Consider the following 14,438-nt stretch of genomic DNA (forward strand, 5'->3'; position numbering starts at 1 on the left):
AAATAGTTGTGAGAGGGAGGATATGAGGAAGGACAGAAGAAAGGAAGAAATGAAGGGGAAAAGGAAGGAAAGAAAGAAAGAAGAGAGAAAAGATTTGGTTTGCTCCCACAGGACATGAAGACTTGGATCCCTTAAAGAACTAATGGGGGCATTGGTTTAACAACTCTTCCCAATAACTAATCAAGGCTCAGACGCCCCTTAAGCCTCCTCAAATGCGCTTCAGGGAAATAGTGCCTCTCCTTAATATGCCCCCGACTATGTTTTTTTATGTTCCGGGTGCTCAAGCCCCATATGCAAACGAACCTTTGGTGGTGGTGTGCGCTCAGCCCACTGAATGACTGGGCCCCTTATTGTGCACCACCAAGTCAATTCTGAATCACAGCGGGCCCGTGCGACAGAGCAGCACTGCCCCATAGGGTTTCCTGGGCTGTACTCTTCACGGGAGCAGATCCCAGGTCTTCTCTCCCTTGGAGAGGCTGGTGAGTTTCAATCACCAACTTTTTAGTTAACAACTGCGTGCCTTAACCATTCCACCGCCAGGACTCCGTCTGGGCCTCCTTTACTCCCTGAACTGAGCAACATGCAAAGTCTCATTTTGATCCTTATCTTTGCTAGTTAGGCCTTCCCACGTCTTGCCCTGCAACCCTGTACATCGGAATGATTTGAAAGACTTATGGCTGACTGGCTCAACGTCGGTATCTTATTCCCTTTACCCTCTAAGAAAATGGGTCCTACCCAGCACGGACATCCTAATTGTTGACACGATGTAGCCGAATGGAATAGGTTAGCTTTGTTTTGTTGGAGGTAATTTGCCTGAAATATAAGACTTTAGTTTACAGGCAGTGGAAATTTTCTTTTTTCTCTTTTTAGATACAGGATTTTTTAGCAATAAAGAAGGAAAAGAAAGATAGCTAATGTTCTCTCCCAGCCTGAATAACTCCGAGTTGCATGCGTGTGGAGAATAATGAAGGTCTAATTGAGGTGGCTGAAACAAGGATAATGGCACTGTCCCCACTCTGCAAGCAGTAGGAACTTCACTTCCCTGCTCTGTCTTCCCTATCCCCACTATTGAATGTGGGCACTGGCACAGAACATTCCAGAGCTTCTGAAGAAATCAGTCCCTTATTTCTATACCAGCCATCCATGTTGTTGTCATTGTTAGGTGCCATCCAGTCGGTTCCGACTCATAGCGGCCTTATGTACAGCAGAATGAAACACTGCCTGGTCTTGTGCTATTCTCACAATCATTGCTATGTTTGACCATATTGTTGCAGCCACTGTGTCAGTCCATCTCTTTGAGGGTCTTCCTCTTTTTACTGACCCTCTACTTTACAGAGCATGATGTCCTTCTCCACGGACTTGTCCCTCCTGCTTACATGTCCAAAGAATATGCAATGAAATCTTGTCATCCTTGCTTCTAGGGAGCATTCTGGCTGTACTTCTTCCAAGACGATTTGTTCATTCTTTTGGCAGTCCATGGTGTAGTCAACACTCTTTGCCAACAACATAATTCAAAGGCATCAATTCCTCTTTGATCTTCTTTATTTATTATCCAGCTTTCGCATGCATATGAGGGGATCCACACGCATTATGAACACAGGAACCCTTAATCTGCATTAATCCGTTGCACAGAGAGAATCACAGGGCTTTAGATTTTAGTCCCCCTGAGAAATCTCTGTGAATCTAAACTGCTGACACTCCAGAATCGGATCCACAGGTTCTACACTTCACGAGCACATCTTACGTCTTCATCCCTCCTTAGCTAATCGTCGCCGCGTTATTCATAAGCTGCTGAGGAAAACGGAATTTTCCCAAATACGTGATAGCAATAGGAAGAAAAGTTCCAAAGATTGCACAATATATTAACGTGAAATGGTCACGGAATGCCAGTGTTCTTTCTGTCTCCTTTACCCACTGGGCCACATAACCTCCCTGCTCTGGCCCCTCCTCCCCAGAGGGTCCCCGTTAGTATCTCTGGCTACCCACCCACACGTCTCCTCACTCTGACCCACAGAATGCTAGGCTGAGGTCATCAAAGCCTGCCCTAGGCTCCTGCATAGAAATCACTGGCCAACTCATGCAGGTAAGGCAGCGTTTTAGCTGGAATCATGCCATTCCAGTAAATTTAATAAATCTCTTAAAACTGGGCCACCTGGTTGTTTCCTTCCACATCTTGAGGCTGGAACCCAACCTAGGGGAAGAGGACAGGCTGGTTTCAGGCTACACTGCCTTCTTCTCTCATGCTGTTGTTAGGTGCTATAGAGCTGGTTACAACTCATAGTGACCCCACGTACCACAAAACAAAACACTGCCCGGTCCTGCGCCATCCTCATAACCGTTGTTATGTTCGAGCCCACTGCTGCAGCCACTGCGTCAATCCATTTTGTTGAGAGGCTTCTTCTTTTTCGTTGGTTCTCTACTTTACTAAGCATGATATCCTTTTCCAGGGACTGGTCCCTCCTGATGACATGTCCAAAGTATGTGAGACGTAGTCTCGCCATCCTTGTCTCTAAGGTGCATTCTGGCTGTACTTCTTCCAAGACAGGTTTGTTCATCTTTTGGCAGTCCATGGTATATTCAACATTCTTTACCAAAAACATAATTCAAAGGCATCAATTCTTCTTCGATCTTCTTTATTAATTGTTCAGCTTTTGCATGCACACGAGGTGATAGAAAACACCTTGGCTTGGGTCAGGCGCACTTTAATCCTCTTTGATGCTACCTTAGCCCTATTCCTTTGTATGAAACAAACAGACATTGTTGGTTGTTCCAAGCACAAATATTTGGTTTCAAATTTCTTTTCATTGTGTCAGTTCAAACCCATATCCATGAAAACCAAATGCATTTTGCATCTCTCTCAATTTCTCTTTAGATAATTACTATCCATAATCAATGATTAAATCTTAAATTATATGTAGAGAAGAAAAGTAAAAGCCAAACAGATAAGTAAAAATTAAAATAAAAAAAACAACTCAACTTGGAAAGAATTTGCCAAATGATTTATTTACTTTTTCCAATAACTGATACGCAGAAATCTGAAGGGGAAAAAAAAAAAATGGAATTAGTTTCCTTGGAATCTCCAAAATTTTACAGGAAGTCAAGTCGTTCTCCTGAACAATAGCAAAATGGAGGGGCAGTGTAACAGCGTGGAGACCTTTCCTTGGAAGGGAAGAAAGCACTCAACGATTGAGCCGGGTGCCCACGGGCTATTGTTACTCTCAATGGCGTCTGGATTCTACCCGACACCACACAGTCCCCGCTCACACCATGTCTGGAAGATCTCAGACACTTCCTGTTTTGTGGCCAACTTTTATTTCTGTTCTTCATTTCCTTTCACTTTGTCCTGACTTACTGTTTTTTTTCTCCACGTGTGTTTTGAGTATTAAGAGTGTTGGGGACTTAAGAAAATATTGCTTCTGTCAGATTCCAGCACACTGGTGCTGCACTCCTGTAGCTTTTTTCTTATTTCGTTTCTTTCCTAAGAGACAGAGTATCGGCCTCCTTGTTTTGCTCTGATAGTTGCTGTTCTTGCACATATAATATTTCACGTACAGCTCTCTTTCTTTGGCTTGGCATCTCATATCATACAAATTGAGGAGTGAGACTGACGGAGTGGGATTTTTGGCTGGACTATTAATGTACAAAAAAAACCCAAAAATGTGTCTTTTTAAAATGTATTTTTATATGCAAATATTTAACGTGATTGCTTTATTTCTTCCTGATTATTTAAGACCCAGATAATGAAAATGGAAAGAAATCACAACAGCACTCTGAATGAAATGCTGGTCAGTAGATGTTTCTCAGAAATAAAATAGAGAAATATGTCTCATCTTGTGTTTTAAAATACATGTGGGAAAACCTTTGCCATGCTCTACAGCCAACTCAGATAACATTCTGAGTTTTCCTGCAGAAAAGCTCACAAATGCAGCCAAGGTGTATGGAGACCAGAAAAGCCAGTGACTCTGAATCCACACATGTTATCCAAATGTTCACCTCTGGTTTCTGACAGATGGTACCCTGGGCAGGAAAGCTAAGCACGCTTGAGCCTCAGTTTTCTTATCAATAAAGCTGACTTTAATTATTGCTAAATTCCCCCGTGGCCTTTTGTAAGGATCAGGTGAGTTCATATAAGCAAGCCTTTATTTCTATTTTTGTGGGCATCTCTGTTCAAGGCTCCATCCAAGATGGTTGCTATTGTTGGGTGCCCTTGAGCTGGTTCTGACTCGTAGTGACCCCATGTGACAAAGCAGAACTGCCCCACAGGGTTTTATAAGCTATAATCTTTATGGGAACAGATTGCCAGGTCTTTCCCTTAGGGAGTCGCTGGGTGGGCTTAAACCAGCAATCCCCTGGTTAGCAGCCTAGCACTTAACCATTGTGCTACAAGGACTCCTAGACATTGGTAAATACGATAAAATAAGACATAGGGCTTGTCTCAGGTGACACCCAGGCTCCGACAAGTCTACAATGCAATACCGTGTAACAGGTGATGGGGTAGAAGTGAGCAGAGGCTACCTGGAATCCTCCTGGGGAGTCACTTCCTTTACCATCAGTGTGGCTCACTGAAAAGGTGACAGTTGAACTCAGTGTTGAAGGAGAGGCAAAGCTAACAAACACTGAAGCTGTGTATGAAGAAGGATCTACAGAACATAAAGCCAGGGGCTGATGGGAGAGGCTCATCGTCCAGCACGGTGTGGATCTCGGATGTGCGGAAGGACAGGAGCACAGATGGGTGGGCAAGGGCACTCCCTGGGACTTGTCTATTCTGACCTCCCAGCACTTCTGCTGGGGGAATGGGCCATCGTTCCTGCCCTGGGCTGTGTCCACCTCCTGTTCGTACTAAGCCTACAGCTCAATCTAACTAGTCAGCCTTCCAAAAACCATGAATGACTTCATGGGAACTCATGACCTTATCACAGTGGAAAAGGAAAAAGCTCTCAATGGCTGTCCTTAATTACTTACTAATAATACCATGCAGACCAGAGCCCTCGGTGGGGCGGGCAGTTAAAGCACTAAGCTGCTAGCCAAAAGGTCGGAAGTTGGAGTCCACCCAGAGATCCCTTAGAAGAAAAGCCTGGTGATTTGCTTCCAAAAAACCAGTTGTTTTAGTTATCTACAGCTGCTACAATGGAAAAACCACAAGTGAATGGCTTCAACAAAGAGAAATCCATTCCCTCATAGTAAAGCAGGCCAAAAATCCAAATTCAGGGTGTCAACTCCAGGGGAAGGCCCCCTCTCTCTGACGGCCCCTTCCATCAATCCTCCCCAGGACCAGGAGCTTTTCCATGCAGGGACCCTGGGTCCAAAGGACAAGCTGCACTCCTGGTGCTGCTTTCTTGCTGAGGTCCTCCTGTCTCTCTGCTCGCTTCTTTCTTTTGTATCTCAAGAGATTGCCTCAAGACACAATGCAATCTTATAGGCTGAGTCCTGCCTCATTAACACAACTGCCTCCCATAAGTCATAGAGGCAGGATTTACAACCTCTAGGAAAATCATACAATACTGGAAATCATGCCCAGCCAAACTGACACACATACTTTTTGTGGGACATAATTCAACTCATAACACCAGTAATTGAAAACCCTATGGAGCACAGTTCTACTCTGACACACGTAGGGTCACCACGAGTAAGTCGACTCAATGACTACTGGTTTACCATGTAGACCACAGAAGCAGGGGGCTCTAACCCCCACCCCTCCAGGACACGCAGGGAGAAAGACTAAGGTTCACATGTCTTCCCTTCACCATGACAGGGAACCAACAAGGCTCATCAGGTGCCTAAGCTTCAGGCTTGAAAGCCAGAAAAACCCACCACATATGTGCCAGAAACTGGATGGAGAAAATCCACAAAACCTGCTTAATTATGCATTTCTCATACATATGCTTAGACACAAAACTTATCATACAAAACAATTCACCCTGGGGCCAGAACCCTCTTCCTGATGACAGATAGCTGGGGACGTGGGGGCAACAAAAAAATCCAGACAAGGACCCTCCACCTCAAACAAACAGAAGTACCCATCAGTTTTAAAGTGAAGAACCGATACAGCAGAAGAAAATTCCAGAAGATGCTAAAGCATGAACACAAAGCAAAATAAAAACATACAAGGTGAATTCCTTGTACCGCTAAGAAAATAAAAATAGCTGAGACAAAGTAAAGTAAAAGTGACCTTTGGGTGCAAACCTAGGGAATAAAGCTTTCTATATTGCTTTTACATTTTAATGTCAAAAAGGCAAGAACAATAAAAGCGGACTGTCTTAAATGTCATGGTTTACTGTCAGCTGTATTCATGTCTAACATACATCTCAGTTTTAAAGCAAGGGAATGAGTAAACAATGCTGATTGCCTGTTGCCCAGGGGAGAGATGGGCCAGTGCACTAAGGAGTGCTGACTCCAAACTTATTAGTGACAATGTTTTTACAATGAGATTTGGAAAGCATGGGTATAAAATAGAGCACAATTCTACCTTTTTTTTTTTCTTTCCAAGAGAAAATGCATGAAGAAGAACAAAAATCATTAATTTGTTAAGGGTAACAAGACAAAGGTCCTTTCATTCTAATAAGTACTATCTAACCAGGTTGATAAACCAAAATAAAAAGAAAACAAATGGTTTCAGGGGACATCTAAGTCAATTGGCATAATAAAATTTATTAAGAAAACATACTGCATCCCACCTTGGAGAGAGGCATCTGGGGTCTTAAATGTTAGCAAGTGGCCATCTATGATGCATCAACTGGTCTCAACCCACCTGGGTCAAAGGAGAATGAAGAACACCAAGAATGCAAGGTAATTGTGAGCCCAAGAGACAGAAAGGGCCACATAAACCAGAGACTATATCAGCCTGAGACCAGAAGAACTAGATGGTTCCTGGCTACAACCGATGACTGCCATGACAGGGAAGACAACAGAGAACCCCTGAGGGAGCAAGAGAGCAGTGGGATACAGACCCCAAAATCTCCTAAAAAAGCCAGACTTAATGGTCGGACTGAGACTAGAAGGACCCCAGCGGTCATGGCCCCCAGACCTTCTGTTGGCCCAGGATAGGAACCATTCCCAAAGCTAACTCTTCAGACAGGGATTGCACTGGACAAGGGGTTGGAGAGGGATGCTGGTGAGGAGTGAGCTTCTGGATCAGGTGGACACTTGAGACTATGTTGGCATCTCCTGCCTGGAGGGGAAATGAGAGGGTAGAGGGGGTTAGAAGCTGGCGAAATGGACATGAAAAGAGAGAGTGGAGGGAGGGAGCGGGTTGTCTCATTAGGAGGGGAGAGTAATTGGGAGAATGTAGCACGGTGTATATAAGTTTTTGTGTGAGACACTGACTCGATTTGTAAACTTTCACTTAAAGCATGATAGAAATTAAAAAAAAAAAGAAAGCAGAACCCTTGCCATTGAGTCGATGGCAACTCATAGTAACCCTATAGGACAGAGTAGAATTGCCCCATAGGGTTTCCAAGGAGCAGCTGGTGTATTAGAACTGCCAGTCTTTTGGTTAGCAGCCGAGCTCTTAACCACTGCACCACCAGGGCTCTTACCAGCTTGTAAACAGGATCATCATTAGATTAAGTCCTCTCAATTGCCTTGGAAATAGTGTGCCCTGTTTGTTCTCTTGGAGAAAAAAACTAATGGGAGGAGGCAGTCACAGAAGCACGGAGCTCTCTCTTATCACGTTAGCTGCCCTTGAGTCGGCTCCCACTCATGGCGACCCCGTGTACAACAGAACAAAATGTCACCTGGCCCTGCATCACCTTCATGATCATTGATCTGCTTGAGTCCATTGTTGTGACCACTGTGTATTTTGAGCACCTTCCAACCCAGGGGACATATACTCCAAGCACCGTATCAGACAATGTTCTGTTGTGATCCATAAGGTTTTCATGGGCTGATTTTTGGAAGTAGATTGCCTGGCCTTTCCTCCTGGTCTTAGTCTGTAAGTGCTGCTGAAACCTGTCCATCATGGGTGACCATGCTGGTATTTGAAACACTGGTGGCATAGCTCCCAGCATCACAGCAACATGCAAGCCACCGCAGCAGACCAGACTGGCAGGTTTCTCTTGTCAGAGGTGGGTAGACGTTGAAGTGCAGGCGGTCACTGGGCATTTAAGAAGAGCAATTACAGTGCGTGAATTATCTCTCTCGCATATGCAGTGGGTGGTGCCTTGAAAATCCATAGGAGAGACAACAAAGGTGGGGCGAGGGGGCTACTGGGTGCACAAAGAGGGTGCCAGATGGAGCGCGGAATGACATTCTAAAACACCACAAATACGAAAGGCGCCTGGCTGAGGCAGCCGGACAACAGGAGGAAGGCGTTACTTCTGCTGTGTCACCGTTATCAACATCTATTCATCTTGAAATTGCGGTGGGGGGTGGGGAGCAACTTAGAGATTGCCCCTGGGTGCTCATTACCCTTACCACACTGTGAGGGACATCTAATTAAGGGCCTTACCCAAGTAGTGTCCTTCCTATGGGCCAGCAGATCTGAGCGGCCCAGCCAGCCACTGCTGGACATGCCCTGCTCGTTCCTCGCCTTTGTCTCCACACACAGGTACCCGCCTACCACTGAGACACAGGATGTGTTCCTTATGGACCAGGCATGACCACGAAGGGCTGACCAGAGGGGTTCTGTTACCCAGTGGCATCTGTTTCTAACTGGATGAAGCAGCTTAACTTAAAATCCTCTAACATGTAAGAAATACCCCAAGTAGGAAGGGCAGGCTGGATCAACTCCATGTCATTTCCGCTACAGTGCATGTTCCACAATTTAGAAAGTGTTGGGAGAACATTGCCACCAGGGCTCCCCTCCTGAGAACAGATATTTATTTAAATATAATCATTTGCTAGTTCAGATGTGAAGTCATCCCTCCCACATGCCCTAAACTTTATAGAGCAAGCAACAAATAGCATGGTTTTCAATATTGTATTCAAAGTAAAATAGCCTCAGTGGGCCATTCACAAATCTCCCCCTCTTCCAGGCAATCAGCTCTTCATGTTGTGATACAGGAGAGTGTTGAAAATTAATTTCCCCGAGCCGTAGTGGTGCAGTGGTTAAGCACTTAGCTGCTAACTGAAAGGTCAGTGGTTCAAACCTGCCAGTCATCTGAGGGCAAAAGATGTGGCAATCTGCTTCTGTAAAGATTATAGCCCTGGAAACCCTGTGGGGGCAGTTCTGCTATCCTATAGGGTCTCTGTGAGTAGGAATCGACTGATCAGCCCACAACAACCACAGTGGATCACCTAAGACCACTGATCCTAACCCAGGTCATGCTTCTTCTCAGTGGCAAATACTAAGACATTTACGATTTGCCTGAAAAATCTCAGAATAGCAACTACCTAAAAAGAATCAACTAAAGTTCTTCATCTCAAATGCCTAAGACTCCAGGACCCTAAAAATCTCCAATTAGCTATAGTTCACCATGCTAAACCAAAACTCAAAACTCAACATACTTATTATTGAACAGGCTTTAAAATCCTGATTTCCAGAAACACACCTTAAACCCTTGGGACACTACTATACTTCCAAGCATACTTAAAAAAAAAACTGTTTAATGTGCACAGTGCTTGGATACATTTTATCAAAGCAAGTCTCAAGTTCAAGCCTGTTCTGCTGGTCCCCAGGGACGCTCCATAGAAAAGGGTTTCTGAGACTCTCCTAGAGGGGACCACAGAGCACAGCATCCGCCCCACCATTTATTGTGCCGGTGTGCGTATACGTGTGTGTGCATAACACATATTAACATCACACACCTCGGGAAACGGCATCCTATGAAAAATGCTACAACACTCCCAGGTTTCTAAGGGGAAAACAAAAGCAAGGTATTAGAAAGTCAACATTATAAAAATTTCTACCAAGGCAGAAACACAGCACTATCATTTGCAAATTAAAAAGATGTGCCCAAATAAAATATACAGACCAATTCCTGGTGGACACGCTTGAGCCAGCTCATCATTGCTGACAAGTGTCCGTGATACGAATGCTTCGCATATTACATGTTTATGTTTTTAAACTTTCGGTGAAGGCGAAATTCTGCTTTATATTTGGGAATAAAAATTTAAAGAAATTAAAATATGCAATGTTAGTCAGATGGCAACTCAAATTGGAAAGTTGAATACAAACAACCTGATTTTAGAGTTTTAGAAGAAATCACTTAAAATGTATTGTTTTAAAAAAATTGAATTACAGGGTTGAGAATAAAAGACAGAGAGCAACAATAGAGCTGAGAGCACAGCCAGCGTCTCGTGTCCACCATCCCATAAACGAGGCGGATGGTGTGAAGACGGGAAGGGGATCATATGGAATTACAGGCAGCATGTCACTGATGAGCAAAAGGGGTCTTTGGAAGCCAAAAAGTCACAAAAGTAAAAGTAACTGAAGTTCTCCACATAATAAACATTCATAAAATGAGCCGTGGTGAAGTATAAGTCAGTAAGTGGAACACAGACGACGGTTTCTCCCCAGTCCTATTTTGCCCCAATGCATCCTATCAACAAAGAGAGCAGGGCTGTGGGCAAACAGTTCAGAAAACCCATCTTCTGTAATACAGCTTTTTGCTTTTGAAACAACTTTCTTTTTACTAACGATTATGTCTGTATACATGTAGCTATAGAAATATTGTCTATAAACAATTCAGAAAACTATTATGAAGGAAACAAAGACCCTCCTCAAATCCTACTGTCCAGGTTAAAAAGTATTCACATCTTAGCAGTTTCATTCCACATAGGTGACTCTGCATATGAGTCCTTAAGTAGATAAATAACTCTACATCATTTGAAGTGGAATCTTGTAGAGGAAAACACTTGGTCGTAGTTTTGCTTGAATTAAATAAGAAAAAAAAAAAACCTGTTAATGTTTATTCATAAGAGACATTCATGCCTCAAAAAAAAAAAAAAAAAAAAGCATCTGAAGTTATGGCGTCTATTGACCTTCTACCCTGAATGATTCGGGGGGAAGAAACAACAACAATAAATAATTCCACCTAATTTCCCTTCCTTGGTACTTGTGTAGTCTTCCATTATAACATTTATATCCTGTTCTAATTTGCTAAGCTATTTGGTCATGGTCGGTCCTATATCTAGATAGGCTAACTGCTCACTGCGATTCCTTGGAGCAAGGCTCTTTCCTTCTTTCCCTCACCTGTTAGTTGGCTACCGTTTAGGCTTTGGGGTTCCTAAGGGGCTGTGGGCTTGAGGCAACCTAACTACGCCCACACTAACTGGGTGTAACATTCTTCCGCAATCTTTGCCCACAAGCTGTCTACCGGAATGTTGCCTGTCTGTTTCCTCTGGTTAGAGTTACCTGGATCTTCCAAGACGACACTCCTTTGGAGGGATATTACATCCTTTTGGACACCCAGTGATGTATGTCACTTCTTTTCTCTTCTGTGCTCTGCTCCATGTTTTACAGTGCTAAGAAGACCTGGATCACGATTTTTATTTGGTGGTAGGGTCAGTTCCTCATTTCACGTTTTTCTAACTATTTTCATTACTTTGTTCATTTCTAGTAACTTTTATGGAAGAGGGATGAATTAAAGTTTCCAATACTTTGCCATCTTTAAACAGAATTACTGGTAGCTTCTAGTAACTCACCACTCAGGCCTTCTTGTCTGATGAACACCAGGTCATAAAATGTTCAGCTAATCAATACTACTATAGGGTCACTATGAGTCAGAATCTACTCAATGGCAACGGGTTTGGTTTTTTAGGTCAAAACCATATCTTGGTTATCTCTCTGGCTTTGTCTGCATATCTCTGTTTTTCACCAAGTCTTTTTACTGTTTAAAGCCCTTTTCACACTTCTGCGAATTTCTGTATGTATTACTCTGTGTCTAGCTTTCTCTTAACTATCTTCTCCCTTTTGGTTTTTCTTGCCTTTTTCTTCCCTTTAGTCTTTTTGTATCTCTGATATCTCTCTCTTTCTTGATGTCATTTTTCTTTTTTTCTTTCTTCCCTCTCTCTTTTGGGTTTTTTCCTGTTCTTTTCTTCACCTTTTTAAAAATTTTTTTTAAACACCTATTGCTTTATTTAATATTTTTTGTTTGTTTGTTTTCCCATGTATTTATCTTTCTTTGTTTTTTCTTTTTCCTTTTGCCTGAGTTGGTTGTGGTTTGAGATTAAATTTTATTATTTAGCATTTGTTTCTTTTCTTTTTAAGCTGCCATTCTTTGATATTTGTATCAGTGTTCCTTTGAAGCAAGGGTTTTACGTTCCTGGCCTGAATCCAGCTTCTTTACTTTTCTGTGAATTGCTGTTGACTTTGAAATCACCATTTACTAGTGAATGCCCTGACTTCAAAGTCTAGGGCTAATATCATAGCTGTAAAGTGTAATCGATTTTTACCCAACCTTAAAAACAAAGCGAAGTTCTGGGCTCTGGGGAGAAATTACAAGACACTCCCCTTCCCTCATCCTGCATTCTCAGTAGAAACTTAGTTCCTGCATGATCAAAAGGAGGAAACGTACTGAACACAAACTGTTTTTCTTCATGCACAGGACACACGGGGTCAACTCTTTTTAACACCTCTCTAAATGATTTTCTGAGTAACAAGGCTTTCCTTTACTCAGAATTTCAGTGACCAGGATCCCTCAGCTCTGTAGCTCCTTTATGCCATTTTGAATTCATCACTGCATGTGACTACAGAAATTCCTTCTCTTTGCTTACCCTCTCCCACTTCCAGCTCAGATTCCCTATATTTTTCCTCAGTAGTGCTACAAAAGAAGTTCACATTATCTGTGGGTTTTTTTCATAAAAGAGACAGGAATCCTTTTGGGTGCCTGCTAAAAGCCGTTATGTGATAAAATATATTTTTTAAATGTATCTGTGAATGTAGTTGTTGTTTTTAGCTGCCATGGAGTAAGCCCCTGACTCATGGTGATCCCCATATACAACGGAGTGAAATGTTGCTTGGTCCTGCACCATCCCCACGATTGGTTGTGAATCCATAGTGTTTTTATTGGCTCGCTTTCAGAAGGAGATTGCCAGGCTTCTCTTTCTAGTCTTCTCTGTTTGGAAGCATCCCTGAAACCTGCTGAGCACCCTAGCAACGCTCAAGCCTCCACTAACAGACGCGTTGTGGCTGTGCATGGTCTTAGGTAACATGTTTGTCAACAAAGGAAATATAATCTGCCTTACCCCCTCGCTTGTTGATCCTGGCATAGCCGGGAGAGTAGCTGCCTGACATGATGGAGGAGCTGCTGAAGGCCATGTGGGGAAGTCCGGAGACAAGAGGCTCGTCACATTTTTCTGAAAGGAAGAGAGAGAAGAATTCAATTGATCTTTAAGTCATGATTAGCAAGTGTTAAAACAATTACAGAATATAACAGAAGTTTTAAAATCGATGATACGACATTTGGCAGACGCTCAGAATTTACGCAACTCCACGATGCTAATTATAACAAATCACAGAAGAAGTGCTAACACCCTTCTGCTTTTCAAGAGCTGCAGGATAACCACGTGCTCTATTCCAAAGGTTGGGAGGTCAGATCTGCTATTTTGGAATCATTAGTAGGACTCCAGCCATCGACTGAATGAGCTTTTTGTTCTCTGGCATCTCCTGGATCCTCGGGTATTCACACATCATAGGGACAGAAGATGAGGAACGCGGACATCAGAGGGGTGAGCCTGGGAGGAATGTAGTCCAAAGCTAAATGACTAAGAAACGGGGGCTGTAGGGAAGAACACAGAGTTATCGCCAACTTGGAAAGTACTGGCTAATAAAAAAATAGCCTTTCCTATCTGACTCAACCGACCAATGCCAGGACCTGGCTGTCTCTCACATCTGCTTGCACGTTTCTCCGCTTGCTTCCATAACATCATTTTTTTTTTTAATTTTTCTTTTTTAACTCTCCTCCTTCCTCACTAGATGGTACTCTCAGTTTGCTTTGGCAGGCCTTTCTCATTCCCCGACATCTAAATGATAATGTCTCCCAGGACTCGACTCTCGGATCTCCATCTCTGGGAGGCTACCTAAAGGGTTATGTGCTTATCACGGACTATCTAAAACCCTGGGTGGTTCTGCTCTGTCACACGGGGTCACCATGAGTCAAAAACCGACTCAACAGCACCCACCCGCAACAACAACCACCACCTTGCATCAGCTCGCAAGTGCAGACCTGGTCCAGCAGCCATCAGCCATCAGGGTTCCGGAAGTCTCTGTGCAGTCTCCCTGCCCCTCTCTGGCCTCCACAGCCATTCTGAGCACAGCAGCCAAGAGGCAGGCACTTCAGTGCAGGTCAGTGGGTAGTGACTGCAGGTGCCCATCACCTTACCCCTCACGGGATAAGGCCAGGCGTGTGATGTCTGCTTTTACTGGCTTCCCCGTCTCTGCTCCAGCCACCATGGCTCGCCCCTCTTCCAGCACTGCCAGCTCCTCCCTGCCTTCACTGCTCCTACGCAGACACAACGAGGCCTGTCCTCACTGCCCTGGGGACCCTGCTCACGGGTCC

At 43.7% G+C, this 14,438-nt stretch overlaps 1 protein-coding gene across 1 annotated transcript in view; it reads right to left on the bottom strand.

Annotated features, from left to right (window-relative positions):
* Positions 1-14,185, bottom strand: part of CNTNAP2 (contactin associated protein 2) — a 1,506,181-nt gene extending 1,491,996 nt beyond the window's left edge. The window contains exons 1-2 of the mRNA XM_064290350.1: positions 14,106-14,185; positions 13,126-13,268 (exon numbers count right to left, since the gene is read on the bottom strand). Coding sequence (XP_064146420.1) covers positions 13,126-13,268; positions 14,106-14,185 — 223 coding nt within the window. The remainder of the gene's footprint in view (positions 1-13,125; positions 13,269-14,105) is intronic.
* Between the last annotated feature and the right edge of the window lie 253 nt (positions 14,186-14,438).

Source organism: Loxodonta africana, chromosome 8 (genome assembly GCF_030014295.1).
Source record: "Loxodonta africana isolate mLoxAfr1 chromosome 8, mLoxAfr1.hap2, whole genome shotgun sequence".
Lineage (NCBI taxonomy): Eukaryota > Metazoa > Chordata > Mammalia > Proboscidea > Elephantidae > Loxodonta > Loxodonta africana.